This window comes from Pelodiscus sinensis, chromosome 3 (assembly GCF_052426305.1).
Source record: "Pelodiscus sinensis isolate ZL-2025 chromosome 3, ASM5242630v1, whole genome shotgun sequence".
NCBI lineage: Eukaryota > Metazoa > Chordata > Testudines > Trionychidae > Pelodiscus > Pelodiscus sinensis.
The window spans coordinates 24,851,454-24,867,986 of record NC_143054.1 but is presented as its reverse complement, the minus strand read 5'-3'; the positions used below and the strand labels follow the sequence as shown (position 1 = coordinate 24,867,986).

The window sequence follows — 16,533 nt, the reverse complement described above, 5'->3', positions numbered from 1 at the left end:
ATGTATTCGATACAAATTGTATCAGTTAAACGATCAGCTATATAACCACTCTTAGCATCCTTAGTAATAAGGCCGTGTAACAAAATCCCATTGACTTAAGAATTTGCAAGGTGTAAATACTTAATGCTAGCTGTACTGACTGACTTCTTCTGATGTGGTCATTATTTTTAATAGTGCTTAACAAATGGCAGATGAACCCATATGATAGAGGATCAGCTTTTGGTAAGTGCTCATCTTAGTGCTGTGTAACAAATATTATTAAATTGTAATATGCAGTTAGTAAATATGGGTATATGCTCCCGCTCCCTCTCCCTCTCTGCCTGCAAAATAAACAGCCTAGGCCTTCATCTTTCCCCAGTGATTTCACTCACCTACTTTAAGGGCTCCAGGTTTCTGACCAAAATCTATAATTGTTGGGTATCAGCTGTAGGACTTGTTCTGGGGTGGAGTGGAGGCATGTTTCTGAGTATTGTGTAGGGGTTTTATTTATTTCTGCTGTTCCTTTAAGAATGTTAAAAGTAAGTTTGACTGTTTTTTATAGACTCCTTATTCTGATTGAGAAAGAGAGCAGGTAGGATGTGGTCCATGGGAAAACATTCAAAATATACAATTTGATCTTTAGTACTTCTTTTTTGAACTAGGCTGTAAAAGAGTAGTCGAGTCAACTACTTGCATTCCCTCCTCCCCCTTGCTGCCTGTATAACAGGGGAAAGCAGGAGCCGGTGTTTTGGGGGGGTTGGCTTAAAAGCCTGTTCTCTCTCCCCCCCCCCCAGTGCAGGGGGGGCGGGCAGGGGAGGAAGAGCAGTGGTTTGGACCCTGTGCAAGCTAGGACTGCAGCACTCCTGGCTTGCACCAGGTTCTGGACTTACTTCCACTGTGGCTCTGCTGTTGAAATGCAGCAGGAGCCAGACAGCCTGCGTGCTTGGCTCCTACTACATTTAAATGGCAGAGCCGCACCAACCCCTTATCGACCAATCATGTACTTGATACAGTTATTAGAGGTTTGGAATTGTGCTTAGAATTTTTTTTAAGTTTTGTCCAAGAGAAGGTTGAGATGTGGTTAATCTAAAGTGCCTGATTTCTGATAGCAAATGTTTCTCGTTCTGTAATCTGGTTTTAAAAAGAAATAGTAGCATACAGTAAAACTCCAATAGTCCGGCATCCAATTGTTCGGCACTCCCGATACTCCGGCATCAAAATTCCAGGTGCTCCTGACCAGCTGATTAAAAAAGCCCACTGCTCAGTACAGGTGCTGGCTGTAACCAGACAGAGCATAAGGTGTGGGGCGGGGGAGTGGGATCGTGTTACAGTATGGAGAATACCATTTTGCTTCAGGAAAGGGGAGGGGAGGAGGAGGAGGATCAGGTTACAGCACGGGGAGGGGAGGGGAGAGGAGAGGAGAGGGAGGGAGATTGTGTCCTGGCCAGCTGTTAAGCCGTGCTGCTGTACTGGACCTCCCGATTCTCTGGCAAATCTGATAATCCGGCACCACCTAGGTCCAAAAGGTGCCAGATTATTGTAAATCTACTGGAATAACTTTTAGTGCTTGGAAGATTATAGACCGATTCAGACTAGAAATAAGGTGAAAAATGTTAACAATGAGTAATTAACCATTGCTACAACTTGTCTAAGAGTATGGTGAATTCTCCAGTATTTAAATGTTTTTTTTTTTTTTGTCAATCTAGGGCCTGGTCTACACTAGCAAATTAAGTTGCTTTAACTAATTGCTCAGAAGTGTGAAATGTCCCTCAGGAGTGGGAATCTAGTTAAGCTGGCCTAACCCCATGGAGATAAGCACAAGGTTGATGAAATAATTCTTTCTAACTATCATTCTCAAGGAGGTGGATCTACCCCGACAAGAGAATCTCTCCCATTGGCTGCTGCAGCGCTTATGTAGCATCTTAAGTGTAGTAGACATACTTTGGATATCTTTCTACATAACTTACTCTGTAGTTCAAACAGAAAATTATGGGTTTAATATGGAGACGACTAGGTGAATATCTTTGGTGTCTGTTATGTCAGAGATGAGACAAGAGCATTATAATGGTGCATTCTGGTGTTTAAAAAAAATCTATAAATTACTCTTCTTAAAATTGAAGTGTCAAAGGAATGATCGCATGTGCTATAGCCAGGAGCATTTCTCCATATGAGATCTTTGTAAAAGGCTGAATCAAGTTTCCATTTTAATTGCAGTTTCTTTAGGTTGCTAATCTGCTGTGTTTCAGCAGTGTTAAGTGCTATAACTTTTTATAAAGCAGTATAAATGTACGATGTAAACTCTTCAGTCTGACACTTGACTTCTGTATTGATTTTGTCCATTGCCAACTTAGCTCCTTTTGATCTAGGTCAAGTTTCAATTTTTTTTTCCTTCATGCTATGCTTGTTGCAGGGCTGACATTTGTCTTTGCTAAGTGAATGTATAATTCTGTGTGCGAGAGTTCACGTATTCTGCGCAAGCATAGATAAAACCGACAAGAGAATTCTTACAGAATTCATGTTAATAAAGATTCAGACAAGTTGTGATGAATTTTTGTTTTCTTAACAGTTGCAATATAGGGCACCCTAAAACCATCAGGCCCCTAATGATTTTTATATAGGTTGGACCTCCCTGGTCCAGCCCACCCTCAGGACCTGAGCTGTCCTGAACCAAGGAGTTTGCCAGACCAGGGGAGGTTAGTGCTCCCCTGCTGGCTGTACCGCTCCCAGGCTTCGGCATGCTGCTGCCCAAGGGTCTCCCAAGATTCCCAGTGGAACCCTTGGCTGCTGCCAGTCCTGCTGCCAGAGAGTGTTCCCTAGGTTCCTGACTGGGGCCACCTGGCCACCAGCGGTCCTGCTACGCTAGGGGTTCTCCAGCCAGGATCACCCCACTGCCCTTGGGGATTCTGGCCACCCACCTCCACCAGCTCTGCTTCAGCTGGGGGGCTCCCCAGTCACCCTGGCCTCGCTGCCACTGGGGGTTTCTCGGAGTTCCTGGCCAGGGCCGCCCAGCTGCTGACAGCTCCGCTACAAACTGGGTTTCCCCAGTTAGGGCTGGGACTTCTCCTTTACATGGCCGAACTAATGCTGGAGGGTTCCCCGGATAGGGTGGGAGCTCCCAGCCACTGCGTGGCCCCACTAATGCCAGGGGTTCCCCAGCCAGGGATAGGGCTCCCCAGCCACCTTGCTTTGCTAATGGGGGTTCTCTGGCCAGGGCAGAGAGAGCTCCCCAGATACCACCTGTCCCAGACAGGGTTCCTCAACCCCTGCATTTCTCCCACCTCCGGCGCTCTTTGGTTCAGCAACATCTATGGCCCTGCCCGACCACGGATGTTGCCGGATCAGAAAGTCCTGGATTTGGTAGGTTCAGCCTGTACAACATACTTGGAGTTGTGTGCCACACTTGCTGTTCCTGTTCACATCTGAAAATGACTGCAATAATATGTTGGTTAATGTCTAGTTAATACAAAATATCATTGAATTATGGTGATCTTTCAAATGATGGATAGGAAGTTGGTCAATATTTAGTGACTTTTTTTCATTGGGAAGGAATAGAGAATAAATTAAATTAGATTTAATTTGGGGGCAGAATTGCTTTTCAGATCTCTGGTCTTGCCTCTAGAGAAGAAACATGTATGAGAGCTACTCTGAAATGTTTAAATTCTCATTGTTTTGTCTTGTTCAGCAATTGGATCAGATGGTCTGTGTTGCCAAAGCAGAGAGATAAAGGAATGGCATGGATGCAGAGCAACTAAAGGAGTGACTAAAGGTAGCTATAAAATGATGATTATTTTCAAAAGATATACTTAAAAGTTGCTGAATCGTGAATAACTTTGATTTTCTATCATGTCAGCTAACCTCAGGATAAGTTGGTTGCCTTCAGAATAGCCATTATGGATCTGGGCAAAGTTACGCTGGCCTATGGTTTTTATACTGGTGGGAGACTTTCAGAAGAAATGTACTTTTGCATATTCAAGTCTAGTTTTTAATTATCGTACAGAACACGTCTTCAATCTTTCTCTTGAAAAAACCAAACTGATCTGGCTTCATGAAACTGAAATGTAAATGTTGTAAAAAATTTTTTTTCTTTTTAAAGGAAAATATTACTATGAAGTATCCTGTCATGACCAGGGCTTGTGCAGAATTGGGTGGTCCACTATGCAGGCTTCACTGGATTTGGGTGAGTTTTTTTCATAAAATACAAAATTCTGAAGTTCATCTAGTCTACATGACACAGAGGGCAGCTAATCTCCTGGTCCAGTCTTCCTTTTTAATTCTCAACCCCTCATGCAGGGAAAATTGTGGTTGAGCAAAAAAAAAAAAAAGGCACCGGGAACATTTTGTTGCGTCCCCTCTAATGTAAAGCGCCAATCCGCTCCCATGCCACTTCCCCTGCCCCCATCGGGCGCTGAGGCAGGAAAACAAAACGGGGTTTGCACACCGCTTTTGTAGAGAACAAACAGAGGAGGGCATTAATGGGGCTTATAGAGGGGACATCAGTAGGATTGCAGAGGAGAGAGAGAGTGAGGCCATGGGGATGTGGCTGTTTTTACCCAAATGCTTCTAAAGAGGTAGGAAGAGATCTGACTGCAAAGGGGATACACAGGTTCTTTGTTTCTGTTTCCATAATTTATTAAAATGTAGATGAAGAGTTAACATGCGTCTAACAGATGGTGTTTGAGAGTGTACTAAAGCAATGAAAATTATTTTAGAGCAAGTGTTGTTCCCTTGCATAATGGAAATCCAAAGAGTTGACTGACATGGTTTGAGATGGTACTCAGAAAGGATCTGTGACTTACAACCTGAACAATAACGATTATATTGTTTAACTTGTGTTTTAGGCACTGACAAATTTGGCTTTGGTTATGGTGGAACTGGAAAGAAGTCACATAACAAACAGTTTGATAGTTATGGTGAGGTAAGTTTCAATCAGTAAGTGGCTAGAACTGTTTAACAGGAATGGTATTAGGTTTTAGAAATTAAATAACCATGTCATACTATATCTGTAATTGATTTAAAAGCCAGGCATTGAATTGAACAAACATTTCAGATGTGGGCTATATTTACCCAAATGTATTGACCCAACAGGCTTGCATCTTAATACTTGCAGCTATATACAGGTGAAGAAATAGTCTCCTATCCTGGACTTATTTCTGGGACTTCTCTTTTTCCACTGGCCTCAACAACTGACCTGCTTATGGGTTTTTAAGAAACACTATGATGGGAACTTTGTATTGCATTGACTAATAGTTAAGAAGTTTTTCACATTGCAGTAAGTAAAGCAATAAGGCAATCTTTATCACACTGTACCTGTATAGTGAAGTCAGTCAGACCTCTAACCCTTTTGCAGCTTAGCTGTTCAGTGGGGAATTGGATTTTTTCCCATTAAAACTGCTTTTGCCTCTTCTGTTTTGCTTATTTTGAAATTGCAGTTAACTTCTGAAGTTTGTATGTTTATATGAAATCCTCTTATGCAACTTTTATGAATTCAAAGAGCTTAACAGTCTTAATAATTTACTTCTAAAATTATTGGTGAACTGTCCACAGCTTTTTTTTTTAAATACACATAAAAATATGCTTTCTAAACTTGAAATGGTTTATAGTAACCCAGGCATTATTGAAGGTGTTACATCAAATATTTTTTGAAAAATGTCCAGTGCCATTTCTTGTTTGTACCTGTATTTAATCTCTTATAAATTGTCATAGAAGTAGGCTTGTATGATGTTTGTCATAAACTGAGGTTAAGATGATGTAATCTATATTTGATGGACTTTAAGTCCATCATACCAGAATGTGTGATTCAAAATACATTTTTGGTTTTATGCACAAATTATGTGAAATCAAACTTTCTTGTAACAAAGTATGTAACAATACCAATTCTGTCTATTCTAACACACTTAGTTTCAAGACAAAAATGTGCTGTTCAGAGAAGAGTTTTTAAATCAAATTGAAAACTATATCTGCTGCTTTTGAAGCTGTTGATTAGATAAACTACATTCTAAATCAGTTTGCTCTGTTCCCAATCTGCCTTCCATTGTAGGAATTCACTATGCATGATACAGTTGGATGCTATCTAGATGTAGACAAAGGACAAATTAAGTTCTCTAAAAATGGTAAGTTCTGACTTAGGTTTTTTTTTTTTTTTTAAGAAAAATCTGAATATTTCACTCTAATTGGCTTTTTTTTTATTTTTATTTTTTATTTATTGCATTCTCAGGGAAAGACCTTGGCCTTGCATTTGAAATCCCACCACATATAAAAAGCCAAGCACTTTTTGCATCCTGTGTTCTGAAGGTAACTTATGAATCTTACAGTTTTTTTTTTTTTTTAATCCTATTCTGTAACTACTTTTATATGAAATTGTATTCATCCTTGCCTCAGTTACTATCTCCACCTCATTGGCCATCCTGCCCCTTGAATCTTTACTCTAGCAATGATCGTCTGCTGAAAAAGTTGTCCTCTTGTAGAAATGGAGTACTACGTGGAAGGGTTAGGCTTTTAATTTTTCTCAGTTGAGAATGTGCTTTATTTATTTATTTCTTTGGTAAATAAAAGCAAACTTGTATTAATCGTTTAACTTTCATGTTGCAAAATTGAGTGTCTCAGTATTTGTCCGCCTATCCTTAACGGTTCAGTTTTTTAAGTTAAAAGAATAGCCAGAAGTGCCTGTGTTTAATGTGGGTGAGAATTCGACAAGGAATCTTAACTTTTTCATTTAAATTCTCAATCCTTATCTTACAATGGTGCATTAGTGTAACCTTCTCCAATTGTTGTGACTTTATTTAATAATCGATTAAAGTTTTTATATGATGTCTGTCAAATGTATTAAGTCCTTTCTAATGGAACTTTTCGGGGTAGTTAAAGACTTAAAGATGTGATTCAGTCTGCGGTTTAAAAGGCAGTACTACTCAATAAATTGGATATGGAAAAATATTGATATTCACAAGGTGCCTACCTCCCTAGTTTTAAAATTGGAGACCTATTGATACAGAAAAATATCTTAAATACCCCACAAGTAAAAGCAAGAAGTAGACAGACAAGTTGTTTGATGTATTCATGTTCAATGTTTACAGCTCGCTTTTGGGAAAATGTATTTTTAAAAGATGAAAGCTTTTTTGTTTCTACTATTGGCCTGTAGCAGACTCACTGAAATGTTTTATGTAAGTGATTCTAGATAAATATTGTCTTTCCTCAACCATATTTGAAATGTTTTGTGAAACTTTTATTTCAGAATGCTGAATTGAAGTTCAACTTTGGCGAAGAAGACTTTAAATTTCCACCAAAAGATGGCTTTATTGCTCTTTGCAAAGCACCAGATGGCAATGTTGTGAAATCGCAGCACACGGGTATGTTTGGGGGAGAGGGATTACTATTAGAATCGTTCAGAGAGTCTCCAGGTAAACTGGGATTTTTTTCAGAAGGGCTTTGAATTGGTTTAATTTGCCTATTAAAGGCACTTAATGCTTAACCTAATTCTGCTTCAACTAAAGTCAGTAGTCAACAAACTGGAGCACTTTTGCAAATCTCTTTGTCTTAACTCTGTATACTCTACAGATTAACATGAAGTTAGATATTCATAGACTAAATAGCAGTTAGCATTTTTTCAGCTAACTTAAGGGAATTTTACCTACCTTTGTAAGAGGATATCCACTTCAAGAATTAGTAGTTTTCCTAGGGGATGGTTTATGCCATAAGGGTAATATGAACATTTGTCATAGTCTGATTTGTTTTTGAATGGGAAAAATACACTTGAGTTCAAAATGTACATCTGGAGGTGAAAATATTGACTAGCTGCAAATGAATAATGTTGCTGCTGGCTATAGCAATGGTTTAAAGTGCATTCCCAGTTTTCTAGATTTTTTTTTTCCCGAGTTTAAAAAAATCTTATTTCCAGCAATTAACTTAAAAATATGAAATTTTAACTTTCTCTCAACTGCAAATGTTTTCTTTTCTAGGAAGTGCACAAGTGGCTCAAACAAAGAACTTTCCTAATGCTCCAAAAGCATTAATTGTGGAACCGTCCAGAGAGTTAGCAGAACAAACTTTGAACAACATAAAACAGTTCAAAAAAAATGTTGATAATCCTAAATTAAGGTAATGTCTCCAAATTTTGTCTGTGATCCAGATAACGTTCCAGTTACCTTCTGTCTGTGTGGATGATGTCATAACATGCAAATAGGTTATATGAATTCAGAGTCAGCCTTCTGATTCATGTGACCTCAAGATGAAGCAGATGGACACTGGTGCAGATCGTAGCGTTTGGGGGAAAGTTGCAGCATCAAGGATAGATCATGAAACAGTTGGTTGTTTTTTTTTTTGTTTTTTTTTTGTTTGTTTGTTTAGGCCAATTCCCACTCTCACAGCAAATCATTGATAACTACTCTTAGCGTGTTGTTTTTCAACCAGTTGTGCACTCATTTTATAGTAATTTCATCGCAACCATCTTTCCTTAGTTAGCTTAAGAGAATGTAATGTGGAACTGTCAAAAGCCTTACCAAAATCATGATGTAGTACATCTACTAGTCTTCTTCCCCGCAGTACAGTAACCATGTCGGGGAAGGAAATTAGGTTTGTCGGCACACTTTGTTTCAGTTAAATCTATGCTGATCATTCCTCAAACTCATCGTCTGGGTGCTTATAAATTGTTTTATTTGTTTTGGCATGTTCCCAGGTATTGAAGTTAGACTGACCTGGCCTTTCAATTCCTTGGGTCGTCTTTATTCTCTTTATAGCATGTATCAGTGTTTGTCCTTTTCCAGTCCTCTGTTTCAGCTAATTCTTTAACTATTTTGATATGAATTTCATCATGTTCTGCCAACTTACCTAAATTAAATATAGGTAAACATTCTCTCCCTATTTTTACATGTGTTCCTTCCCCTGTTTAATATTAATTATATAGATTAACTGGCTACCATCAACCTTTTCACCATCAGCTAAAGAAAAATAGGCATTAAATACCATAGTCACCTTTAAGTTCACCTTGTTTTGCTTTTTACAGGTTACTATACCCCTCTTAAAAATGAACTACAGGTTGAACCTCTCTAAATTGAGACTCTGGTCCAGCAACAGATGTTCCTAGACCACAAAGTCCAAGTTGCAAGAGGTCTAGTGGCTGGGAGCTCTGCCAGGCTGGTGGCAGCGGGATCAACAGCCCTGCTGGGGGCCAAAGCCCAGCCAGGCCTGAGGACCAGTTAGGCCAGTGGCTGGCATCCGAAAGGCCAGCATTCCTCTGCCCTAGTCAGGCAAACTCCCTGGTTCAGGACCTGTCATATCCTAAGGGTGCTTGACCAGGGAGGTCCAACCTGTAGTTCTATAGGCCTATGTTTCTTTTGCACTAGTGTGATCCAAGCATAAATCTTGTCATTTGTATGTGGATGTTTATTTTATTACTATGTAGGGGGGTTTCACTGTAGTGGTGTGTGTGTGTGTGTGGTTTTTTTTTTTTTTTTTTTTTTTAAACCTATAAAATATTTTGATCAAATGAAGAAACTAGAAAATTCAAGACTACATTTAAAAATAGAATTTAATTGTAGATCTGGAAAATGAAATTAGTTTATGTACAGCTCACTACATACATGAGGCATTTATTTCGTGACTTCTGAGAATATAAATATCGCATATTAAATTATATAGTGAACGTTTAATCTTTTATACTTTTTTTTTTTTTTTTTTTTTTTTTTTTTTTTTTTTTTTTGAAAGGATAAGAATGTTTAATGTATTTGTCACTCTTATTCCGTGTTTATAGCCATGTTTGTCCCAGGATATGAGAGAGAAGGTGGGTAAAGTAATAACCTTTTGTTGGATCAGCTTGTTGGTGAGACAAGCTTTCAGGCTCATGCAGAGCTGAAGAAGAGCTCTGAGTAATCTCCTTAAATGCAGCTCTCTAGCTTGAGGTACGTATTATGGTGTATAAAATACCAAGTCAGCTGGTTTAGTTACTCTGCGGAATATGCCAAGACTTACAGTCTGGAGAGTAAGTTGTCTACTGTATAAATATAAAAGTTTCAAAAATTCAGTTTCCTACAACTCTGTTTTAGAGAGCTCCTGATTATTGGTGGTGTTGCTGCAAGAGATCAGCTTTCTATTCTGGAAAACGGTGTAAGTTGTATTCTTATCTCTAACTTAAATTTTATAGTTTGAGGTATTGTATAGTCCAAACTGCATTCCATAAAGCTTCTGTAAGTCTGATCAAATGAAATGATTGGTATGTTGCCCAACTACTGTGGTATTCTAGTGTTTTTTTTCCTACAGATAGAGAAATTGAACACATTAACTATTTGCCTTATCTGGTTTAATTTTGTATTAAACTTATTAATTTTGGTTATTTCAGTTCTGAGGAAGGGAGATACTATTGTTCTCCAAAAATCTGAGAGAATTCACAGTTGTAGCTGTGTGCCCTATATCTAAATATGTATACTGCTTTCAGGAATTGTGTTCTGTCTCCAGATTAGTTTAGTAACTGCATCTCTAGTCGTCCCCCCCCACCACCACCACCAAAAAGGGATCCTAACTTGTCATTTCCTTGTCAGCTTCCCCATTTGGTAGGAGAGGTGAGAGGTTTTCATTAGATACGCTTTGCTGTCATACAGTAACAGCCTTACCTAAATAAGAATGGTAATACTAACTTACTGTAATAATGCCCAAAGCAAAAAGCTATTGAGACACTTAAGTATAAAAAAACTTAGGTCAGGTCTACACTGGTGAAGAAAATCAATGCAAGATATTCTACTCCACTCCACCTATGTGAATTGTGAGGCTGGAGTTGACACCTTGCATTGACTCCCGACTCCTCTCCCCTCTCTCTCTCTCTCTCTCTCTCCCCCCCCCTCCCCCCCCCCCCCCCAGTGGAAAGTTCATAGGAGAGACATTCTTGTTGACTTCCCTTACTCCTTGTGAAAGTGAGAAGTACCACGGTTGATAGGGGTGCCTTCAGCGTTTGATTAACATGTCTTCACTAGACCTGGAAGATCTATCGCTGGAGTGTCAGTCCTTCACTATGTGGTGACAGCCTTCAAGAGACTTAATTGTATGTCTGGAAACTAGCAGAATTAAACCTAGGCACGGACACAAACCTTGTGTTCCTTAAATGCACCTGCTTTTCTTAAAGTAATTCATAGACCAGAATCAGATGGCCTCCAACCATGCTCATGTCAGGTCTCCTGAACTAAGCAACATTATTTTTGTATGGGATGCATTTAGGAAAAATTGAGGTGACTCTTCTTTCTGGATTGGATCAGAACCTGAGCTCCAGTATGGTATTCAAACATTGCTGTTAATGTTACAATCTTTAAATGAGTTGTAAAAAAACCAGACAAGGTCTTGAGCACACATAATAATTAAAGGTCTATAGTGGTTTGCTAACATAAGATGGGCATTATTAGTGTCCTAAAGGAAATCTTACCTTTATTATACCTGTGTTTCAGACTATTTATTGAAAACTTCTCTCTCACTTTTTCAAACACAAGTGATTTACAAATTAGACTCTTCTTCCTGGTGCATACTAATTGAGACAATTTCTAATATTTTATTTACTTGAGTCAGGGCTGGCAACCTTTCTGAAGTGGTGTGCCAAGATTTAACTCTTGCCCAGGGCCGTGCCACTCTCCTGCGAGCCTGAGCGGGGCTTTCTCCGTGTGCACCCTGCTTGGTCTCTTGCCTGGGTTCTGCTCCGGCTTTCCCTGTGGGGAGGGAAGGAGCAGGGTGCGCATGCTTCCCCTGGAAGCTCCAGCTCCAGTCTTATGGAGGCCACGATACTGGATCACCAACACGGGCTGTGGTCAGGGTGGTGAGTGGGTGGAGGGGGCGAGGGAGTCAAGGAAATGGGAGAGGTGGGGGTAGTATCCAGCCCTGCTGGAGGCAGGGTCCTATGGGCTGGGGTCTGGTCCATGGTGCCCTCGCCTTCCTGCTAGGGACCCAGGGCCAATGTGGCTTTGGGTTGGGGGACCCCCCCCACACATTTTCTTCCCTCAGCTGTCCCTGCCACCGCCCAGTCCCAGAGCCACAACCTAGGTAGCACTCACCCTCTAGCTCAGTGGTTTTCAAACATTTTGGTCCATGGGCCACCTGGCTCAATGCAAACCTTTTTGCAGACCCCAACAGTTGCTAATGGAAATTCATAATTAATTACATAATTACGCCCGAACCATTTTGCTAATGCTGCAGCTAAGAAGAATGGTTTAAATTTAAATTAAACCAAACAGATTAAGAATTTTAACTTTCTCATGTTAGTTTATCAAACTTCATTTTAAATAAAGTAAAATATTTATTTTGTTCCCCACAAAAGGTTTCAATGTTTTCTTTCTTTATGGCAGGAGTGGAGAAAATCAGTTGGGGACCCCATGAGAGAAACAAAAAAATTACTCCCAAACCCCCCAACCCTCAGAGCCTGACTCATCACACCACAGTTCCCAATTCCCCCATTACCTCCGCACCCCGGTCCCCGCTTCCCATGACCGCACCCCTCCCACTGGGGGGGGAGGGGGCGCATCTCAGCTGTGTGTGCAGTCCCTGTGCCACCTGGTGGAAGCAGGTGGGAAGCTGGGGCGGCTCTCGGGGGAGTACTGGGGCAGACTCCCCCACCCCATTGCTTCTTTCTTGCCCAGCCTCCCCTTTCTCCCACTGCTTTATCACCCCATAGCCCTCAACACCCTAGATTTCCCCCTTCCCTTCTCACACGGTGGCAGCTGCTCAGGGATGGTCCTGGCCAGGCCCTGGGGGCAGGGCAGGCTGTTCCCGGTCCCCACATGCTGTCGGAGCTGGGGTAGATAGAGCAGCAGCGTGCATGTGCAGGTGGAACTTCAATCCTGCAGCTCTGTGCGGGGTCCCTGTGCTACCCAGTGGAAGTGGGCGGGGAGCCAGGGCAGCTCTTGGGGGGCACCGGGGGTGGACTCTCTCACTGCATTGCTTCCTTCTTCTCCGCTCTCCCCACATGCTGGTGGAGTCTGGGCAGGAGGATTAGCAGCAGTGCGCATGGGCAGGGGGGAGGGCAGGGCCTCTATCCCTCAGCGGTGGGGAAGCTGTCCCTACTCTGCGTGGGGTCCTTGTATCGCCCAGTGGAAGTGGGTGGGGAACCGGGGTGGCTCTTGGGGACACTGGGGGCGGATATAAGATGGGTCTTTCTTTCACCTCCCCTTCTCCTGTGCGCCTGGAGGCAGTGGAGCTATTGTTCCAAGCCTCACGGCTGTGTGGGTTCCAAAAGGGGTGGCTGAGCTCCTGCCACAGTCTCTGCTGCATGCCACATGTTGCTAACCCCTGACCTAAGTGTTCCCTGCCGTCATATTTTCATTTTGAAACTTTTTTTTTTTGTGTCCCTCTCTGGCTGAGACAGGCTGTTTGGCCTGGTGCGGTGAGTTGCAGTGGAGCTGGCACGCCCTCATTAGACCTCACTATACAGAATTGGCCTGAACCCAGCCAGCTTTTGCCTCCCTCCTTCCTCCCCCACCCACCCCCTTCCAAAAACAGAAATAAAGCTGTGCTCCTGGCTGGGAACCCCAAGTTTCCCTTCTCCAATCCTGCTGGGGCCTGGAGATTTTTTTCTTAGCAATTTGAAGGGGGCATCACCATGGAAAAAGGTTGAGCAGCCCTATTCTACTGGCTGTAGACCATTCCATGCTCTCATCTGGCCCCATGTCCCCTTATCACCTGTCCAGCTCCCATCTCCACATTATTCTCCAATCTGCATTCCTCCTTTTACTTGCTGCCTGTGCACTAGTATTGAGAGCAAACTAATAAAGATGCTTTTGGTTCCTGTGTCCAGTACCCCAAACTGCCTCAGCTGATTCCAGGAGCAATTGTAAGGAAAGCCCTGCTGATTGAAATATATTGTTAGAGGCAAAAATTCTCTCTGACCCCAACGATGATTCTCTCTCTCTCTCTCCCTCCCATCTACAGCCTCACCTGCAAAGTATCAATTCTCTCTATCAATGCATTGAAAATTTGGAGCTTGATTAGATGACTAGAAGATTTTTTTTTTTTTTAATGTGGGCAAATACCACTTACTTTGATCAACTTTTTTTATCTGAAACAGCTGACTCATTATAGCTGAAACTTTCCAAAAATATTCTCTCTAAAGCAGACAGTGAGATTACTGCTTGGCAAAGCTATAAGCAATTAAATATAAGGTCTTCTAATGGGAAGAGTTGTACAACCTTAATTATGACTAGAGCTTTGCATGGAATTTCTGAAGTTTGGTGTTTGTGTTAAATGTTGACTTGTTAAATATACTTACCAACCCCTTTATAGGTGGACATTGTTGTAGGAACCCCTGGAAGATTGGATGACTTGGTGTCAACTGGAAAGCTTAACTTATCTCAAATTAGATTCCTGGTTCTTGATGAAGCTGTAAGTTTGAAAAAAAATATATATTGTTTGTTTGTAAGAACAAAGCTAAAGCTCACCTGTGGCAATTTGATTTACTGTTGGAAGTGACGTGAAGTTTTCATTGCCCTAGAGTTAAAGCAATTATGTACTTGAATATGATAGTTGTAGCTCAATATTCTTGTGTTTTCAGTATTAACGTTCCTACTTACGTTTTGAGCATGCTGAATTTACAATGCCTGGGCTTGCATTACATCCAAGGCGTGGACTGTACCCATTTTCTCTCCGAAATGGGGAGTCCAAGAGTAGTCATAAGGCTTTCAAAAAGCTTCACTTTCAAGGAAAAACTGAAGTGGCTTCTCTCAGAATAATTTCACTTTGGCTTGTCAGCTGCCTTCGCAGCTGCTTATTACAAAGACTCTTGTATGGAAGTAGTAGCCTCAAAGGCAAAGCAGGTATCACAAAATTTGATGTGGTGATATGATTTAATGCCAAATATCGAAGTGCTATGGAAAATACTTATTTTACTAACTTTGAAAATAGTACATAGTCTGCATTTTATACAGTAGCAGTCACAAGCACTAGATTTATGACCTTGTAGTGTTTCATATTCTATAGCTAGCTTTGGCATTAACATGGGTGGTCTGAAGGAAATCAAGAAGCTGGGTTGTGGGGGTATGGCTGTGTTTGTTTTTGTTTTTGTTTGTTTTTGTTTGTTTTCGTTTTGAAAGTGGGTTTTAATTATTTATTGAAATAAACTAGCCTTCCCTACTGACATAGTCCTTGCTTTACCCCTGCCCTCCTTCTCCCCTCCTCCTCCCCCAAAAAAGCTGGTTTCATTAGCTCTTCCAAACTTGAGCTCTACTCAAAAAGCTACATTGGTGCTATTTCAGGTTCCCTAATTCAGTTTCTTTAAGTAGAATAGCCTTGAAAGTGTGGCAGCTGATCTGGAAGGTGAGTTTGTCTTCACGTGCTTAGATTTTATTCAGGATCCACTTTAAATTGGAATTTTGGGATTTCCCCCCCCCCCCCTTTTTTGGTAATGCTGTCATAGCCGTATGAGAGTTTTAAACAGCACATCAAAGTCTATATCCTAATATTTGTCTAATTTAAGAAAAGCTAATTTTATTTATGTATTTATTTATTTTATTTTTTATTCACCATATAGGATGGCCTCCTTCTCCAGGGTTATTCAGATTTCATAAACAGAATCCACAGTCAGATTCCTCAGATAACTTCAGATGGAAAAAGACTGCAGGTATAACTCTTTCTATTGTAATCAGCAATAATTTCTAACATACTTGCAAGCTGTGTGGAATATAACATTTTATCAGTGTGGTGCACCTCTTTTATTACGTAGTTAATACTTTTGTGTTTCATTTGTTTAAACCCTTGTTCACATTATTGGGTGGTAGGCTTTATAGATGATTGCTAAATAGAGGTATAATGTGAGATTTTATTTAGAAAGTCAGCAATTTCAGGAAATAGCTGTTTTTCCCTCATTAATATTTATGGAAGATACTCTGGGATTTAATCTGCTTGTCCTGTGACTTTCATTGTTGGGCTGAAATACTTGATTATCTTGAATATTTTAAGGTGCTGGGCTTGAACTACACCAAAAAAACAATAGTGAAACACAAAATATAAACACAACTGAAAGTAAAAATGTAACATTAATATTAAGGTACAGCTTATCTTTTGGTTTGGAAAAGAAAACATTTGTAGACTAGAAACGGCATAAAATGCCAACAAGAACTCTGTACTCCCTCATTACCAAAAAAAAATGCATGGCATGGTATTGTCAACATCACTTCTGTGCTGCTGCCTGCAGAATTGGGCCCTCAGTCAGAAGCTGCCTCTCTCTGACCACCTAAGCTCTGAAGGCAGTGCTTACGGTGGTAATAGTGTGTTAACCCCTTACCTCAAAATAACTTTGCAACCGCCTGCAATTACCTTTTGAGCCAGGACCCTCCAATCTGTATAGTATAGGACAAAAACTCACAGAAGAGCAGATTTTACAGGGGAGACCACATATCCCAGTCAGTGATGCATTTTTCATGGCCGTGAATTTGATAAGGCCCCATGTATGTATCTGAGGAGTTGTATAATTCAATTGTGCTACCGCTTTCCTTGACCATGAATGACTGGGCAGCTGATTTTTAGAGAACAATGGATTAATTATTTGACTTGGCCAGAAAGAGAGCATTGGATGGCTTGTTTGCAGCAGTCTCTGTAGAGTCA

The 16,533-nt window shown here is 40.8% G+C and overlaps 1 protein-coding gene across 1 annotated transcript in view; it reads left to right on the top strand.

The window, feature by feature from the left end:
• DDX1 (DEAD-box helicase 1) overlaps nt 1-16,533 on the top strand; it is a 46,415-nt gene that overhangs the window by 14,795 nt on the left and 15,087 nt on the right. Inside the window, exons 6-16 of the mRNA XM_075923471.2 lie at nt 175-222; nt 3,662-3,745; nt 4,073-4,156; nt 4,818-4,894; nt 6,017-6,089; nt 6,194-6,270; nt 7,208-7,322; nt 7,932-8,070; nt 10,014-10,074; nt 14,218-14,316; nt 15,461-15,550. Of these exons, the coding sequence (XP_075779586.1) occupies nt 175-222; nt 3,662-3,745; nt 4,073-4,156; nt 4,818-4,894; nt 6,017-6,089; nt 6,194-6,270; nt 7,208-7,322; nt 7,932-8,070; nt 10,014-10,074; nt 14,218-14,316; nt 15,461-15,550 (947 nt within the window). The remainder of the gene's footprint in view (nt 1-174; nt 223-3,661; nt 3,746-4,072; nt 4,157-4,817; nt 4,895-6,016; nt 6,090-6,193; nt 6,271-7,207; nt 7,323-7,931; nt 8,071-10,013; nt 10,075-14,217; nt 14,317-15,460; nt 15,551-16,533) is intronic.